Below are 19,138 nucleotides of genomic sequence, written 5' to 3' on the forward strand. Positions count from 1 at the left end.
ATATTATGTAAACATCACCCAAAGTTTCAGCGCCCTCTAGTGCGGGGCATTTTTGACGTTTGATCGCCTATAGCTATTTTCAATAAAAATTATACGCGAAATTCACAATATCCAGATTGGTACAAAAAAACAAACAGCATAATTTTTGAAAGAGCTATCGAATGAGCTATTTATAAATAATTTAGTTTAGAACCGTAGAAATGAATACTTAAATTTAAATTAAATGTTTTTATTGTAGTGAAAAATAATTAAGTAATTTATGTAATTAATCATTTTGGACCAGTAATTTGAGTAATTAATTGGCAGACTGGCAAGTAATAAACGCTTCTGGAAACCCTTGTGAGAAACCAGAAAAACAGACAACAAAAAACCCACTGACAAATATTTAAGCAGAAAACTAAGTACACATATAAAAACAGAATATTAGAGAAAACAGACAAAGAGAAAAAAGTAAGTAAATAATAACGCATTAACAGAATAATTGAAAGAAAAAAGAAGCTAGAAAAAACAGACAAAAAGAAAAAAAAACAGAAAAACAGAAAAACAGAAAGACAGAAAAACAGAAAAACAGAAAAACAGAAAAACAGAAAAACAGAAAAACAGAAAAACAGAAAAACAGAAAAACAGAAAAACAGAAAAACAGAAAAACAGAAAAACAGAAAAACAGAAAAACAGAAAAACAGAAAAACAGAAAAACAGAAAAACAGAAAAACAGAAAAACAAAAAAACAGAAAAAAAACAAGAAAAAACAGAAAAACTGAAAAACAATAAAAAACAATAAAAAAAAAAACATAAAAAAAACAGACAAAGGCTTACAGAAAAAATACACGGAAAGAAAAAAACGTCCCTTTTATGAAACAGAAAAACAGAAAAACAGAAAAACAGAAAAACAGAAAAACAGAAAAACAGAAAAACAGAAAAACAGAAAAACAGAAAAACAGAAAAACAGAAAAACAGAAAAACAGAAAAACAGAAAAACAGAAAAACAGAAAAACAGAAAAACAGAAAAACAGAAAAACAGAAAAACAGAAAAACAGAAAAACAGAAAAACAGAAAAACAGAAAAACAGAAAAATAGAAAAACAAAAAAAAAACAGAAAAATAGAAAAACAGAAAAACAGAAAAACAGAAAAACAGAAAAACAGAAAAACAGAAAAACAGAAAAACAGAAAAACAGAAAAACAGAAAAACAGAAAAACAGAAAAACAGAAAAATAGAAAAACAGAAAAACAGAAAAACAGAAAAAACAGAAAAACAGAAAAACAGAAAAACAGAAAAACAGAAAAACAAAAAAACAGAAAAAAAACAAGAAAAACAATAAAAAACAATAAAAAAAAACATAAAAAAAAACAGACAAAGGCTTACAGAAAAAATACACGGAAAGAAAAAAACGTCCCTTTTATGAGATTTTTGGTTTTCAGATTTAAACGTCAATTTTTTAGGTGATGTCACGAATTTTTTCTTCAAAAATGTTTGAGAAAATAGCCTTAAAAACTCAAAAATTAAAAAATTAAAAAAACTTAAAAACTTAAAAACTTAAAAACTTAAAACCTTAAAAACTTAAAACCTTAAAAACTTAAAAACTTAAAAACTTAAAAACTTAAAAACTTAAAAACTTAAAAATTTAAAAACTTAAAAACTTTAAAACTTTAAAACTTAAAAACTTTAAAACCGTCTGGGATTGAACCCAGGCCTTACTGGGATGAGAGGCCACCACGCTAACCACTACACCACCGAACCCAGTTTTATGGCTGTAATTTGTGAAGTTGGATAAACATGACATAAAGAACCACGGAAATCTGGAAATCCTGCTTTGAGATTCTGTCTTTTCAGTGGTTTATAGATTTTTTTCAAAAATAAAATTGCATTTAACATCTTGTTTGAAAGATTTTCTGGTATTCAGGGAACTAAAGCTCAAATCAATTCACATTTCAATGTGAGTAAGTGGCTTCAGCAAGTCTTTTTTTTTTCTATATTATCTATGTTAGAATGCAATTGGAAGCCATTCCACCAAGAACATTCGCCGAATGCACTCGTTAACGCTCCATTCTAGTTCACCATTTCCGACAATTTCCCATCGTTCTAATGGACACTAAAGTTCCTCGCGGCTGGCGGGGTTTCGCTCTCATTCATTCCGAGTTCAAACTTGGTCTTCGGCATTAATTGATTGGTAGCCGTTCGGCCAAGAATGGTCAGAACCAATTGGTTGTATAAATGCACTTGCCTAAGGGTGAAGAATTATTATCAGTTTGCTAGCGCTCGAAGGGATCGCACAACTTGTTCAAGAATGTTGAAACTTGCGTTGATTTTGGCGTTGGCACTGGCAATGGTACAGAGTTCCCCAATAAGTGGCGAGAAACAAATTTTACGCTATGAAAATACTATTCTTCATAAAGATTCTAGCGCAAAGTTGGTACAACAAGTTGATCGCTCTGTTGGCGTCGAGAAGAAGAAGAAGCTGACCGAGTTGTTGGACGAGATCAACTCCTACCCGGAGTACGAGTTTGCGTACGGCGTGCGCGATCCCAAGACCGGTGATCACAAGGATCAGTGGGAGAAACGGGTTGGAGATCACGTGCAGGGAGTGTACATGTTTGAAGAGTCGGACGGAACCCAGCGGATCGTGGAGTACGAAGCGGATGACAAGCAGGGATTCCACGCCAAGGTGACCAACGTGGGCCACAAACATGCGGATTTGGAGGGCGTGGTGAAGTCGAAGGCCGGTGGAGTTGCAACCAGCTACAACATGGTGAACAAGAAGCTAAACTGATCTGAAATAAAATCGTTGAAAAACGGCTTCCATGCAGAGAGTTCAATTAACTTGAAAGTCCTAGCTCCTAGAGTTGGCAAGTTGTCCCCGCCGGGAGTCGTTGCATGCATGGTCCTCTGCCTTAGAAGTCAAGTCTAATTACCATGGGTCTAGAAGGGGCCCAAAATCAGGTTGATTGGAGCATGTAATGACCCGGACTGGGCCGTTGCGTGCTAGCACTGAACCGAGCTTGAGATATATCGAGCGACGATGGCACGTGGTGATAAGTGAAAGGAATACCGCCAGCATTGATTGGTCGTACGTAGCTTATGGCGATACAAGTTGAGTTTGTTTTTGCCTGAAATTGGGCCTAATTATGCTAATGATTGAATGTGATTGTGTGTGTCTGGAAAGAACGAATCGTGGGTTCGATAAATATGTGAAGTTTCATTGCTCGTTCTTTATATTTTTTGTCTTTTTACTTAATGTGTTTCATCAGTACTTCAAACTTTAAATTTCTCTCTCTTACAACAAACATTCCACAACTGCCTTTTAACTGAATCTAACCAACCCTTCAAAGTCTGATTTAAGAGTGGCAATTCCCATCGTGTTAACCGTCATCACCACCCATTTTCGACAGATCGTCGCACCATAAATCATGAACCCACCTCGGCAAAGATTCGTCTTGCCTCCTCAGCGGTGGCACTGCAGCAATGCTCGACTGAACCAAATTTAAAGCAGCTCGGAATGTAGTTGGTACTGCAATCGACACCGACTTGGAGTCTAAACTTTGTATTCACTAGAAACTTCACTGGGTTTGACTTTAATTATCACAACCAGCATACCTGCCATCAGTAACAACCCGGCAGGGGGTTTTACAAGTTCGACTCATTAGAAAATCTGCAACGTCGCTCCCGCTGAGCTGGTAGGCGTATTTGTTCAGCGTGTTATCGGCACGTCGTCAGTTGGGCATAAACTTCAATTAACGCTAGATTAAAACATTCATCACTTTGGCGCGGCCGCATTTGCATGGTGGAATGAGTTTCTGATCGGCGGTTAATTGAGTAATATGGCGTACATGAATGAAAAAAAAATGAACCAACCTCTTATTCCATGTTATGTCAAGAAAAAATCATTTTTGGACTCAGAATTGATGTTAGAGTTGACAGTTCTTAAAACGACATACATACGTCTAGATAGCATGATCCCGTAGAATTTATGAAAAGCGGAAGACATGTTTAAATTCTAGGTTCATTTAATCTGACTTAGAATGACAGTTGTTACTGCACTGTCTTTCGAAAAGTTTTAGTCGTCGTTTGAATGGAATATTGAGTAATATGTCCATGAGTTGAGTCAATTCAGCGTTTAAATCAAAGCAACTTTGAGAAATTGAACTTTTCGATACATGTGCTAAAAATATTACAATTCGATTCTGTTATTTTTGGTACAAAAACAGGCCCCTCATCGATTTTTTTTTGGATAAGATGAAATGAGGGTTAATACAAATGTTATACATTTTTGATTTCTGTTCAACAAGTTTTTTTTCGAGTATAAATGCCCGTCTTTACCAAAGTTTGTACAAAAATCAGATCTAAAACAAAAACAAAAACAAAAACAAAAACAAAAACAAAAACAAAAACAAAAACAAAAACAAAAACAAAAACAAAAACAAAAACAAAAACAAAAACAAAAACAAAAACAAAAACAAAAACAAAAACAAAAACAAAAACAAAAACAAAAACAAAAACAAAAACAAAAACAAAAACAAAAACAAAAACAAAAACAAAAACAAAAACAAAAACAAAAACAAAAACAAAAACAAAAACAAAAACAAAAACAAAAACAAAAACAAAAACAAAAACAAAAACAAAAACAAAAACAAAAACAAAAACAAAAACAAAAACAAAAACAAAAACAAAAACAAAAACAAAAACAAAAACAAAAACAAAAACAAAAACAAAAACAAAAACAAAAACAAAAACAAAAACAAAAACAAAAACAAAAACAAAAACAAAAACAAAAACAAAAACAAAAACAAAAACAAAAACAAAAACAAAAACAAAAACAAAAACAAAAACAAAAACAAAAACAAAAACAAAAACAAAAACAAAAACAAAAACAAAAACAAAAACAAAAACAAAAACAAAAACAAAAACAAAAACAAAAACAAAAACAAAAACAAAAACAAAAACAAAAACAAAAACAAAAACAAAAACAAAAACAAAAACAAAAACAAAAACAAAAACAAAAACAAAAACAAAAACAAAAACAAAAACAAAAACAAAAACAAAAACAAAAACAAAAACAAAAACAAAAACAAAAACAAAAACAAAAACAAAAACAAAAACAAAAACAAAAACAAAAACAAAAACAAAAACAAAAACAAAAACAAAAACAAAAACAAAAACAAAAACAAAAACAAAAACAAAAACAAAAACAAAAACAAAAACAAAAACAAAAACAAAAACAAAAACAAAAACAAAAACAAAAACAAAAACAAAAACAAAAACAAAAACAAAAACAAAAACAAAAACAAAAACAAAAACAAAAACAAAAACAAAAACAAAAACAAAAACAAAAACAAAAACAAAAACAAAAACAAAAACAAAAACAAAAACAAAAACAAAAACAAAAACAAAAACAAAAACAAAAACAAAAACAAAAACAAAAACAAAAACAAAAACAAAAACAAAAACAAAAACAAAAACAAAAACAAAAACAAAAACAAAAACAAAAACAAAAACAAAAACAAAAACAAAAACAAAAACAAAAACAAAAACAAAAACAAAAACAAAAACAAAAACAAAAACAAAAACAAAAACAAAAACAAAAACAAAAACAAAAACAAAAACAAAAACAAAAACAAAAACAAAAACAAAAACAAAAACAAAAACAAAAACAAAAACAAAAACAAAAACAAAAACAAAAACAAAAACAAAAACAAAAACAAAAACAAAAACAAAAACAAAAACAAAAACAAAAACAAAAACAAAAACAAAAACAAAAACAAAAACAAAAACAAAAACAAAAACAAAAACAAAAACAAAAACAAAAACAAAAACAAAAACAAAAACAAAAACAAAAACAAAAACAAAAACAAAAACAAAAACAAAAACAAAAACAAAAACAAAAACAAAAACAAAAACAAAAACAAAAACAAAAACAAAAACAAAAACAAAAACAAAAACAAAAACAAAAACAAAAACAAAAACAAAAACAAAAACAAAAACAAAAACAAAAACAAAAACAAAAACAAAAACAAAAACAAAAACAAAAACAAAAACAAAAACAAAAACAAAAACAAAAACAAAAACAAAAACAAAAACAAAAACAAAAACAAAAACAAAAACAAAAACAAAAACAAAAACAAAAACAAAAACAAAAACAAAAACAAAAACAAAAACAAAAACAAAAACAAAAACAAAAACAAAAACAAAAACAAAAACAAAAACAAAAACAAAAACAAAAACAAAAACAAAAACAAAAACAAAAACAAAAACAAAAACAAAAACAAAAACAAAAACAAAAACAAAAACAAAAACAAAAACAAAAACAAAAACAAAAACAAAAACAAAAACAAAAACAAAAACAAAAACAAAAACAAAAACAAAAACAAAAACAAAAACAAAAACAAAAACAAAAACAAAAATTACCTTAGAAACATAAAAAAAAAAATCCAAATTACATTAAATTAGAAAGATGAATGTAAAATTCTTCATTCAAACAGATAACCTTTTCAAGTCTGTCTGATAAAATATGGGTCAAACTCGCATGCTGCTTCTTTGAACAACAAACAGCTTTTACGTGGAAACAGAGAGAGATGAACTGAACTTGGCATTGCATTAACCCAAACGCATAGGTTAAATGAGCTTTATTGAATGAGCGTTACACGCACCGCAAAATTTCACACGTTCTATAGGTGCGGTAGAAGTTCTTGGTCGAAACAAACAAAAGTGTTCTCAAATGAACATTGCAAGTATAAAAGTTTGTAGAAATTTGCCCAGCATCATCAGACATCAGCCATCACTCTTCCGAGCATCAACAGCAGATTTAGCAGTTCTAGTCAGAAAGATGAAGGTATTCAATTTAAAGAGAGGTGAATGTAATTTTCTAAGATTCTTTTTTGTTGTTTGCAGTACCTTCTAGCAGTGGTGATCCTCATCACCGTCAACTGTGTTGTCTCGTTTCGCCGGTCGGACTCCCAGGTCAGCGAATATCGGTACAAAACTGTGCACATCCTGCCCGAAAAGAAGCTGGTTGATGAGAACTTCGAGGACAAACTGGAAGTTTTAAGCAAAATACTTAAGAAGCAGCAGCAAAGCCGAAAAACTGACGTTTCGGTCAAGGCTGAGGTTCCGCCCAAGTCGGAGGAGAAGCTCAAGGTAGATTCGTACGAGGAACCCAAGAAGGATGAAAAGGTCGCCATTCCACGGTATGAGTTTAGCTATGGAGTTAAGGATCCCCAGACCGGGGATCGGAAGGAGCAGTGGGAAAAGCGAGTTGGGGGTCAAGTGAAGGGCCAGTACAAGTTTGCGGAATCGGACGGTACGCAGCGAGTGGTGGAGTACGAGGCCGATGATGATAAGGGTTTTGAGGCGAAGGTGAAGAATGTGGAGCAGGGCAAGTTCAGCGAAGAGGAAGAGGAAAAGGTGGCTACGAAGTTTGACGGTGGGGAAAAAGTGGCTGAGAGTTATAGCTATTTGAAAAAGTATTACTAGTGGGTTGAGTGTGGCAGGTCATGAATTCCCTCAAATAATTAAACGCTATTAAACGCTATAATTCTTTCAATTTATGAAGTTAAGTTTTGTTCTAATATCGTTGCCAACATTTTCAATATCGATCTATCTCTCGAAATGTCAATGTACATTAGGGTGCCCAGAATATGCGACTTTTTTTCAAAATCTCGCTCCACAAGCTGATTATTGTTCCTTGAGCTATGTTAGGACTCTGGGCCAAATATGACCAAATCGGTCAATATTTACCCATTGGTACTCGGAGAATAAATTTGTATGGGAAAAATCGAAAAAAAATTATGAAAAATCCTATACTAATTATGCTGCCAAGTCATGATTTTTTGAAAAAATAGTGATTTTTGGAAAAAATCTAAATTTCATGCATATATTTTTTTGACCTAATTTTTTAATGTAAAATTGAATTTTCAATCGAAAAGTACTTCACAGATTTTTGACATAGGGCCCCTTTTTCATGGTATAGCCATAGAAAGTTTGGTTTCAGCGAAATATTTGCAATTTTTCTATCTAGTATAGCATAGCATTGGTGTCTACCCGTAGATGCTACTTCGTTTTTGACCAGGACCCCCAAAAATTGTTCCGTGGACTACAGAGAATATGTGCAATTTTTCGATCTTTAAAAATAGTGAAAATTAGTGACCATTTCTGAAAATATTTTTTTCTGAAGGTTAAGAAATTATTTTATAAAACTGTATAAGAGACATTAAAAATTGGACCTATGGTTGCTGAAATCCAGCCAGCGGCTTGAAGAAAAAGAAACAGGAAAATTGATGTTTTCTAAATCTCATCCAAACAACCCTCCATTTTCTAATGTCAATATCTCAGTGACTTATGGTCCGATTTACAATATTAAAGTATGAAATATTCGTGAATTTTTTCGATCTCTTTGAAAACAATATTTTAAATTTATTGAATCAAGACTAACATTTCAAAAGGGCCAATCATTCAATATTATCTGTGATCCACGGAACAATTTTTGGGGGTAGCATCTACGGGTAGACACCAATGCTATGCTATGCTTTGCTAAATCGAAAAATTGCTAATATTATGTTGAAACCAAACTTTCTGTGGCTATATCTTGAAAACGGGACCCTATATCAAAAATCTGTAAAGAACATTTCGATTGCTAATTTAATTTTACATTAAAACATTAGGTCGTAAAAAATTAAAAAAATATGCATGAAATTTATTTATTTTTTTCAAAAAATCATAACTCGGCGGCAGACTGTTTGACAATACTGCTCTATAGCTCAAAAGTTGCGGGTTTTGGTCCCCTATAACATATATAAATTCTCAAAAATAAAAAAAAACGTATTTTGGGAAATTGATTTGTTGTGAAAAAAAAGTAAACTGAAAATCGGATTTTTTTTCATTGTGGCTATTTGTAAGAACTTGTATAATCTGCCAAATTGTATGGAGACTTGTATGCGTGAACCAATGACACAAAATAGCTTCTTTGGTCACAGGGAAGGCCCTCACAAAGGTTGAGCCAAATAAAAAAATACAACAAAATAAAAATGGTCGAAACCGGCTGATTTCGTAGAGAATTTCTTTTCATTTCATTTCATTTATTTCGTTGTTTAAGAGCGAGTCCACGAACAGGGCATACCCCTTTGTATGGGACGTCGTTTGGACCTCACCAATCTGCCTGAAATTTTCAGGGGTTGTTTATACATATAAAACTAGCATCTGGCCAAAATATGAGCACTCTAGGTCAACGGGAAGTGGGGCATATCGGGACACAAAGTTTGAAGGTTCAAAAACGTCAAAAATCTTAAAAAGGCTATAACTTAAACAAAATTCAATTTATTTTCAAAATTCAAAATGCATCTGAAAGGGCTTAAAAAATGCAACAAAATGCAGGATAGAGCATCCCAATTGGTTAAATCTAAAGGGAGTTATTGGCATTTTAGTGAAAAAATAGCATAATTTTCAAACTCAAATAAAAAAGTGTTCCATCCAGATATCAACTCGGTTCGACCTGCAGCTTGTAGGGGACATCTGGGACTACCATCTGAGCTTGAGAGCTTGAGAACGCTTTGGGTAAGGCAGTTTAACATATTAAATAGACACTTTTACTTTTAGTGAATTTTTTGGTCGTAAATTTTTGCTCGGGGGACCCCTTAGATCCCATTTTCTGGTGATATTTTTATCATATTCGTGTTCCTGAGACAATTTCACAATAGAAACATGCGTAAAAATGTTTATTTTGATCCATTTTAACCCTTTAAAAAATAAAAGTAAAAAAAATTTAAAAAGCTTCTTTTTTCTGGTGTCATCTAGTATCCTTGGAAACGAACTTGATTTTCAATAAATGTGAATCGAAGATTTTTTTTTAACTTTTATTTTTTAAAGGGTTAAAATGGATCAAAATAAACATTTTTACGCATGTTTCTATTGTGAAATTGACTCAGGAACACGAATATGATAAAATTATCACCAGAAAATGGGATCTAAGGGGTCCCCCGAGCAAAAATTTACGACCAAAAAATTCACTAAAAGTAAAAGTGTCTATTGAATATGTTAATCTGCCTTACCCAAAGCGTTCTCAAGCTCTCAAGCTCAGATGGTAGTCCCAGATGTCCCCTACAAGCTGCAGGTCGAACCGAGTTGATATCTGGATGGAACACTTTTTTATTTGAGTTTGAAAATTATGCTATTTTTTCACTAAAATGCCAATAACTCCCTTTAGATTTAACCAATTGGGATGTTTCTCCCTGCATTTTGTTGCATTTTTTAAGCCCTTTCAGATGCATTTTGAATTTTGAAAATAAATTGAATTTTGCCTAAGTTATAGCCTTTTTAAGATTTTTGACGTTTTTGAACCTTCAAACTTTGTGTCCCGATATGCCCCACTTCCCGTTGACCTAGAGTGCTCATATTTTGGCCAGATGCTAGTTTTATATGTATGTACAAACAACCCCTGAAAATTTCAGGCAGATTGGTGAGGTCGATGCGAGATGGGTATGCTTTGCTCGTGGACTCGCTCTTAAGCATTACTTGTGTGAAGTTACTATCCCAAGCTGAAATGTGGACTACCTTTCAACAGCTGATTAATTCAAAGTTGGGAACAGAGTTTGTGGGTGCTTAATGAATCGAATAAATCTACTGAAGGAAAAAAGTTACACCTTCGAAAGTTTTGTAGAGGATTGCTAAGATGGAATATTAAATTTATTTTCAATTAGAACATATTTTTATATAGACTTTAAACAACTTATTCATTCTTGGAAGAGTTTCTTCTTTGATTCTGACAAAACGCTATTTCTGCTAAAACGCTCAACCAAACCACAAGTTTCTATTTTTATCTTTAATAATGATAATGTTGACAATAAAAATTTGAGAAATACAGAATGATGACCTCAAAAGGTATAAAAAAAACAAAGCTGTCTTTATTTTAAAATATTCAGAACGCAAAGTGTTTGTTATGTCGTTAATTAATCAGTATTCTATAGCTTTTTGTCGTTTGGTGCTGACAACAAAAAATAAAGACAATTTGAAAGCCTTAGCAAAGTTTAGAACTATCGATCGAAGAATTGTCTCGGTTCATAACTTTGTTTTTAGAAATTTATATGGTTCATGTTATACTTAATTGAATTTGAATATATTTCATCTAGATTTTGTAACGGGACCACCCATAAACCACGAGGACACCTTAGGGGGGGGGGGGGGGGATTTGGCGATTGTCCACGCTCCATACAAAAAAGGTTTTATTTGTATGGAAATTGTTCACGATGTGGGGGGGGAGGGGGTTCGAGAGTTTCAAAAAAGTGTTCACACTGAAATAAAAAAAAGTACCAAATTCCTAAATTCTAGGAATTTTGGCTCGTTTCCTTATTTAGTAATTGGGTTTTTCGGATTACTTAATAAGAAAAGGAGGCAAAATTCCTAGAATTTAGGAATTTAGCATTTTTATTGTTTCAGTGCACGTGGTTTGTGGATGGTCCCAACGGATCTGAATGGAATGGAATGTAAATAGAAAATTTAAAAATAAACCATCAAGGTTTTAATATAAATGGTCTATGTTTAGCAAATTATTAAGTTATAATTTAACTGAAATAATACAGTCATCCCAGATATTCGGAACACCCACAATATTGGAACACTTTTGTGATAATTTGTCAAAAGCATGCCAAATGCATTTTTTCTGTCGACCCTGCTATTTTTAGGACCTTTATTAGGCCATTCTCTTGTTATTTATTTAATAAACGTAGTACTTTTAAATCAAACTACTGCATCTCAAGACTATTTCATTCAGAGCAGCAAAACACTGCCTCCAAATTGCCTGTTCCATAATTGTGGGATGTTATTGTGCCTCCCACAATTGTGGAACACCTGAATTTAATTGATATTTTCACAAAAAAAGTTATCAGACCATTCATAAACATAACTAAGTTTGTGTTTCATTGGTTTCAGTGTGTGAAGTCATTATTTTGTAAAAAATATGTACTCCTGGAGAGAACCAAAGTTTGTTTACATCCGTAAGAAAAAAGTGTTCCGAATTTGTGGATTTCAAGGGTCAAAGTGTTTCTCAAAAACTTGATATAAAAGTTAAAATTTGAAGTTGTTTGATACAGCATTCGAAAGATCGCAAGAAAAGCTTTCAAATAAAGGTAAAAGCAAGTCATTAAGTTCAATTAACGATTTTCTATGATTTTTTGAACATTGGCCGATCTGTAAACTGTTCCGAATATGAGGGATGACTGTACTTTCCTTTAGGCGCTGCGCTGTTCACAGCCGTGTTTCCTTCCAACCATTGGTTGTTGTTTTCAATCGAAGTTGTTAACAGTGATACACCATTTAAGTCTGATTTGATAATATTACCTTAGATAGGATAATGTGACCAAAACTTGCCTTAAACTGCTTGTACGAGCAATTTTAAAAATCTTACCAAGTTCTGGGCACTCCACCCTGGTAAATTTCATCAACCGATGTGTAGCTGCCAAAGAACAACCCTGTACCAAAGCTTAGTAGAACAAACAGCAGACGGTACGAATTCCGGCCCGTCTAGACTGTTGCCAGCCAACCCGGTCTCGCTCTACCGCTAGAAGTTCACCGAAACGCACTTACCGGAATGTTCATACACGATTTTTGAAGTTTAGACCAAGTTGCAGATTTCTACGCGTTTTCAAAGTTGCAAAAAATGCTTCGGTATAAAAACCATGTTATGCAGCAAGAATGATATCAGTCGATCATTTGAGTTCTCAGAGTAATTATCTAACTTACTGAAGCAGCACAATGCTTAAGGTAGGATCAAAGCTTTTTTTTTCATACAAAGTTGATTCGAAATTAATCAAAATCATTTCACAGGTTGCAGCGGTGCTAGCCCTGGTGGTGGTGGCTGCCGTACTGGCGGCCCCCAAGGGATCACGCCAGGATCGGGAAAAGGGTAACGCCGTAGACACCCGACGTGGCGAATGGTCCTGGCAGCAGATCGAGCGGTACGACGAGAAGGCCGAGCGCGAACGTCAACGGGAGCAGGCGGAAAGTCGAGGACGAGAGGAGGAGCAGGAGGAAGAGGAGGGGGAGGAGGAGGAGGAGGAGCAGGAAGAAGCGGAAGCAGAGGACGAGGATCAGGAAGCTGGAGATGATGGTGAGGAGGAAGATTCGGGCGATGAGAGTGAGGAAAGTGAAGAGCAGGAAAAACCTCGTATAACGGTTTGGGGACGTCAGCTGAAGCACCGTAAGGCAGAGGAGAAGTCGGAGCTGCAGAAACGTCGAGAGGGAGACAAGCGTGGGGAAGCTCAAATGAAGCAGGAGAGCAAACGAAACGACAAGAAGCGAGAGGAGCGCGAGCAGGAGAAGAAGCGTGAAGAGCGTAAGAAGGGAGAGCAAAAGAGCAAGGTGGAAGCTCGCGAGGAAGGGGACAAAAAGCGTCAAGAGCGAAAGAAGGGTGAGAAAAAGGACAAAGTAGAAGCTCGCGAAAAGCAGGAAAAGAAGCGTCAAGAGCGAAGCAAGGGTGAGAGTAAGGGCAAGGTTGAAGCCCAGCGCGAAGAGAAGAAGAAAGAATCCCGCAAACAAGAGGTCAACAAGAAGGAAGAACGCAAGCAAGCTGAGCAAAAGCGAAGCGAGAAAGGTCAGCGCAAGGAACAGCAAGAGAGCTTTGGCAAGAACAAGGGTGCGCGTAAACAGGAAAGCAAGAAAGGTGAGGGAAAACGTCAAGAAGCTCAGCGAGCTGAGCAAGATGGAGGAAGAAAAGGCAAAGCTGGACGCCAGGAAGGATGGTTGAGAACTCGTCAGGAGGGTCAAAGAGGCGAGCAGGCAAGTCGCCAGGAAGCTCGTAGGGAGCAGCAGCAGCGGGAAGAGCAAGAGAACGCTGGAAAAGAACAAAATGAAGGAGGAGAGGAAGCGCAGGAAGAAGGATCAGTGGAAAGCGAAGCTGGAGAAGCTGCAGAGAACCGTGGCGATGAGCAGCGTGGTAACGGAGAAGGCAGCAAGAAGGGAATCAAGCTGCCAAACTACGAGTATGCGTACGGGGTTTTTGACCCAGTGACTGGTGACCACAAGGATCAGTGGGAGAAGCGCGTTGGTGATCATGTTCGGGGAGTGTACTCGCTGGAACAACCCGATGGTAAGAAGCGCGTCGTTGAGTACGAAGGTGACGGAAAGAGCGGAATCGAAGCCGTCGTGAAGGAGCTTCCCAAGAATAAGAAGGAGAACAAGGAACGTCGCGAGAAGTCGGATGGAGTTGCCCACAGCTACATCAGGGTGAAGCAAATTGATTAATTGCGAACAATTGAAGAACAGTATATTATCCGGCTAATGAATTAATGACTCCCTATCTATACCTAAATAAACACTAAATATATATGCATCCATATCACGGTAGTTATAAATTGGGCTTATCATGTAAAACGAGGGGTTTGTACGTGTGTACTTCGCTATGCTCAATAACATTCCCATGCGAGGAAGAAACTGCCTACCGCTATCATGTAAAAACGTTCGATCAAGCTGGTTAAACACGTGATAGAGCAAGCGCAGCCAACATGCATACCAGGTACGTGCACTATCCGCAAGGTACATATGCGTGCAATGCTTCCTCATTGGTATTCCTTTACATTTCGAGGGGGGCATCCGTGAAAGAAACCAAAAGGGCATTGAATCGGTCGAGGAGGGGTGGTGCTTTCGTGTGAACAACATTCGATTTATTGACAAATAACAACTGCAACTAACACTATTTCAACAATGCTACGCGCTAGCTTTCAGTCTGATATCTTCCGCATATGTACTTCTAGTTAAACTTTTCGAACTTAATATAACTTAGTCCTCCTTGATGGCCACTGTTGGTAGGGTTTTCGCTTACACTATTTCCCTGCTGCTGCTGCTGTTCCGGTTCCCCGGAAACACTCTGCTCCTGCTGCTCATACTCTCCCCCGTCCTGCTCTCCACTCGGTGCAATCTCCTGCAGATGCTCCGGCGGTGCCCAATCGTCCTCCACGCTGGACTCTTTGAGCTTTTCAAAGAACTTGGGCGACTTGTACACCCCCTGGTGCGACTTGGAGCTCCCGTAGCCAATCTTCACGATCGGCTCGTGACGAACTCCTGCCTTGTTGATTTGCACTCGGATGTTCTGCTCTTGATCGTCCGCTTCAAACGACCCCGGAAGATCTTCTTCAACCTCCCCTCCCACCTCCACCGATCCACTGCTTCCCGAAGCAGGAGTCAGCTCGTTCCCGTCAACCCCTGCCGATCGTCCACTAGTCCCAGTCTCCTCTTCCAAGTTCTGCACATCACTCTCAGTCAAATCCTTGTCAAAATAGTCCCTAAACAGCTTATTGAACTGCTCCACCGTCAGCCCGCCATTCCTGTGCACCAACATCCGACTCAACTCCAACGGATCCGTCGTCTCACTCAACTCCTCCAGCGACGCATCCTCTTCCTCCTCCGCACTCTTCGTGTCCGGCCTCCTCGCCCCTTCACCAAAATCCGCAAACTCCTCCCCAACAACGTCCCCGTAACTGTCCCTCAATCCCGAACTTCCCCCGTACTCCCGCTGCTCGCTCGAGCGCGAATCCTGCTGGAGCGAGTTCCCCGCCGGTTCCTCCACCGAACCCTTGGCGCTGCGATCCAGCTGCACCCGTGTATCGCCCTGGTCGGCGAGCTTCAGCTCCGGAGTCGCTTCCGGTTGCGCTTGCTGCTGCTGCTGGGTTTGATGCTGGATGCGGATCGCGTTGTGCTGCACCATCAGCCCGTCCGGCTGGTGCACCGTCTGCTGCATGCCCTGGTTCGGCGGAATCTTCCGGATGTGGTCCGGGATGAGGAAGGTGGGCGGAAGGCTCGGGGCGCTGCTTTGCTCCTCCTGGGACTGTTGATTGATTGAGGTTTGGGAGTTCTGGGTGTTTTGCGAATCGGTTGGGAAGAGCTGGGGACCGGTTTGGTCCTGCTGGCTTTGCCGCTGAGCGTTGTCCGGACTTGCTTGAGCGTTTGCAGCGTTCAGTTCGATGTTTCGATTGCCAAAGTTGGGGGATTCATTCTGATTGTTCTGACTGTTTTGCTCGTCATCCTGCTTGAAGAACGTTTGCGGTCTTGACTGCTGGTTCTGATTTTGGGCATTCTCTTGGTTGAATCGCACATTTCCCCGCTCATTGTTCGAAACCTTATTCTGGTTCACAAAGTCGAAGCTCTGGAAGCTGCGCGGTGGAGGTTGGGTTGTTGCTTGATTCTGCTCGAAAAAGGTTTGTGGGTTTGATGGTTGATCACTGTTCGCGTTGAGTTGGTTAGCATTCTTGTTGTTTTGAGACTCTTTAGTTTTGGCAATCAGATTGTCAAAATCTTGACTCAAACTTTGGAAGTTAAGCGGCTTGTGAAGCCCTTCCGGTTTGTTCCACGAGTGACCCAGCTGGTTGAGGAAGGCCTGCGGGTTCAGATGGTTTGCCGAGCTCAGCGAGTTCATCAGACTTCGCGTGAACAGGTGTTGTGGCGAGTTCATGTAGTTGTGGCTTTGACCGAGGAAGACATGCTGGTTTAGTGAGTTGTGAGGGAATGCCGGACCCGGTTGGTTGAAGTACGTCTGGGGGTACATTGGTTGGTTCAGTGGCGGTATCATCGGATTAGCCATCGGTCCGGTAAAATCCAGATTTTGGCTTGGATAGGATGGCGCGCTCGGGAAGTTGGGAAAGGCTGGAAGGTTAGGTTGGTTGAAAAAGGGTTGAGTTGGCCTAGTTTGCCTAGCAAGCGCCTCAGCCATTCGATTCCGGTTGATGAGGTTGGTCTGCTGGTTCTGGAGGGTCTGAAAAAACAGGTTCTGGTTTTGGAGATTCTGCTGGTTGAGCTGATTCTGGATGTTCTGGAAGCTCTGCTGGTTCTGACTCCAGACGCTTTGCAGGTTGGGCTGGCTCGGGAAGTTTTGGTTTAGAGTTGGTGGTGTATTTTGAGCCCACGGATTCGTTGGAGTAGCGTGCGTAGGACCAACTGGTTGAGGACTCGCAGGAGTTACAGCTTCCTGAATGATCTGTACATTCTGTTGTACAGGACTGCTCTGCGTCGTCGAAAGCTGTTGGTTCTGTTGATTCTGTTGCAGCTGCAAATACTTTTGAGCTAGACGATCCTGCTGCACCGGGAATCCGGGCGCAACTCCGCTCTGATTAGGTCCAATGTTACCACTGCCAGTATTCGGAACTCCCTGACCCGCCGTAGTTCCCAGCAGCGGCTGCGGCGTCGGAGCCTGATTCACCCGCTCACCACTCTCCAAATTCTCACTCACTGAATAGCTTGGTGTCGACACCTCTACACTGTTCTGCTTCACGCTCCGTAGCGTGTCGTCGAGTTCCGACGAAGAAGATCCGACTTTGTCGGACGTGTATCGAGTCCGACCCCGATTGGCCGCAGATTTCGCGAGCTCGTTATCACTGTCATTGATCTGCAGAATGTTGGCCTTTGCCTTGCCGCCTGGTTTGGGCTTCTCGTACTTTACCAGCAGGTAGATTTCGTCTTTGTCGTCTTTTTCTTCGCTTTCTTTTGAAGATGGAAGCCGGAACTTTCTTGGCTTTTGGGTTGTCATAACCGGTGGTGGGATGGTTGGTTTTTGGGTGGTCTTGGCAGCTGCTGGAAACTTTACCGGACCTTTCTTCTCCTTGCCGGACGGAACTCGCAGCTGAGGGTTGTGCAGCACTGTTGGCGTTACGTACCTGGATTCCGGAGGAGCCTTTGTTGTCCGCTGAAAGTAGTTCTCATCCATGTTGTGATTCTTATGATGTTTTTGAGCTTTGAACTGATCGTCCGGAAAGATGTGCTTTTCAAACGGGAAGTTCTTCATTCCGGCCATCAGCTCCTTTTCGGCAAGCTCTTCCATCTGGGTTCGTTCCGAGGACAGCAACGTTTTGAACTCGACATCGTCGTCTTCCAAATTGACACTGTGATGAGGTCGTCGAGTTTTCTTCTTCCGTTGTCCGTACTTTGAGAACGACTGAGGTCGCTTCGTCGTAGTTACGAACTCACTTTGCCCGTAATTGGCCGTATAACCCCAACTATGACGCGCCTTCTTCTGACCCCTGTAGACACTGGCTCCCCTCACTTTTGACCCCTTGGAACCGCTGTTATCAGCGTGCTTTCGCGGTGGTTCCTTCTTCGGCTGCTGCTCCGTGACAACCTCTTCCGACAGGGACGCCTCCTTCCGGTAGCCCAGCTGATCCATGGCGCCCTCATCGTTCGGGTTGGTTCGCTTGAACGGCTTCGTGTTCACGTGCCGCTGGTGAATCTCGAACGGACCATGCCGCACGTTGATCTCGTACTGATTCTCACGCTTCTTGGAAACACACTCAGACGTTACCAGCAGTGTTGCCAGCAGTAGCACTGGGACGAACCACTGCAAAGAGGAAAGGGAATCACATCACTTATCACACAAGTTCTTCTCGCTATCACTCTCACAATGAAAACACATGTTGACGAAACTTTCAATTAAACTTGCTTCAGAATCATTCCCAACCGAATTTCAAACCCCAATCACATCCCTTCATTTTCATCAACACATGCTCCCGACTCGTCGCGGCGAGTTTCCCAGAACTCACCTGGGCCATGCTGAAATCGACCACTACTGACAAACTCGCTACGCTACACCCTTCTCGTGCAGGCAACAATCGACGGACTGACCACTTTCGCCGCGATTGCCAAACTATTTATAATTGTACTCGCATAACTACCGATAAACAATCGAGGAAATGGGCGCTGGAAAACCAAACATCGGCCGAACATTTGCAAAAAGGGGGCCCTTTTCGGACTGCTGTGGGCGCGATCGGAGAAAGAACGGATGGGTCTCTGGAAAATGTGCAACATTTTGTTGTTTGTTCAACTTGTACTAGAGATTAATGAAGGAGTTCCTAGTTTAAAAGTTTTATATTGATTTTTATGAATTTTGTTAGCCTAACCGTACCGTATTACCTATAATAATGTGTAACTTCACATCAAATTTATGTGTGATTTTACTTATTTCACATGAATTGAAAAACAGACGTAAATCTTTCAATAACAGAATCAAAACTTCATCAAACACTTCTCACTGGAGCAATCTAGTTGTGATCTTGCATGATCGGGAGTTTTTCATAAATTTCGAAAGTTATAATATTTTTTTTTAAATTACTCACAGTTTTCTTAAAAATACGTATTTTTGGAAAAATACTCAAAATTTCGGTTTTTTACAATATGGG

At 38.4% G+C, this 19,138-nt stretch overlaps 4 protein-coding genes across 4 annotated transcripts; 3 read left to right on the top strand and 1 right to left on the bottom strand.

Annotated features, from left to right (window-relative positions):
- The first annotated feature begins 2,325 nt into the window (after positions 1 to 2,325).
- Positions 2,326 to 2,769, top strand: LOC120421668 (cuticle protein 19.8-like). Its single transcript, XM_039584900.1, has one exon. The coding sequence runs from the start codon at positions 2,326 to 2,328 to the stop codon at positions 2,767 to 2,769; it is 444 nt and encodes a 147-aa protein (XP_039440834.1).
- A 4,050-nt stretch (positions 2,770 to 6,819) lies between these two features.
- LOC120421667 (uncharacterized) lies at positions 6,820 to 7,466 on the top strand. Its single transcript, XM_039584899.1, has 2 exons — positions 6,820 to 6,825; positions 6,885 to 7,466. Exons 1-2 carry the CDS (start codon positions 6,820 to 6,822, stop codon positions 7,464 to 7,466), a joined length of 588 nt encoding a protein of 195 aa, XP_039440833.1.
- A 5,268-nt stretch (positions 7,467 to 12,734) lies between these two features.
- On the top strand, positions 12,735 to 14,222 carry LOC120421666 (uncharacterized). The gene is made up of 2 exons (XM_039584898.2): positions 12,735 to 12,743; positions 12,807 to 14,222. Exons 1-2 carry the CDS (start codon positions 12,735 to 12,737, stop codon positions 14,220 to 14,222), a joined length of 1,425 nt encoding a protein of 474 aa, XP_039440832.1.
- A 403-nt stretch (positions 14,223 to 14,625) lies between these two features.
- Positions 14,626 to 18,511, bottom strand: LOC120421665 (uncharacterized). Its single transcript, XM_039584896.2, has 2 exons — positions 18,503 to 18,511; positions 14,626 to 18,300 (listed from the first exon to the last, which is right to left on the bottom strand). Exons 1-2 carry the CDS (start codon positions 18,509 to 18,511, stop codon positions 14,728 to 14,730), a joined length of 3,582 nt encoding a protein of 1,193 aa, XP_039440830.1. The 3' UTR covers positions 14,626 to 14,727.
- Positions 18,512 to 19,138: the final 627 nt, after the last annotated feature.

Source organism: Culex pipiens, chromosome 3 (genome assembly GCF_016801865.2).
Source record: "Culex pipiens pallens isolate TS chromosome 3, TS_CPP_V2, whole genome shotgun sequence".
NCBI classification, from domain to species: Eukaryota; Metazoa; Arthropoda; class Insecta; order Diptera; family Culicidae; genus Culex; species Culex pipiens.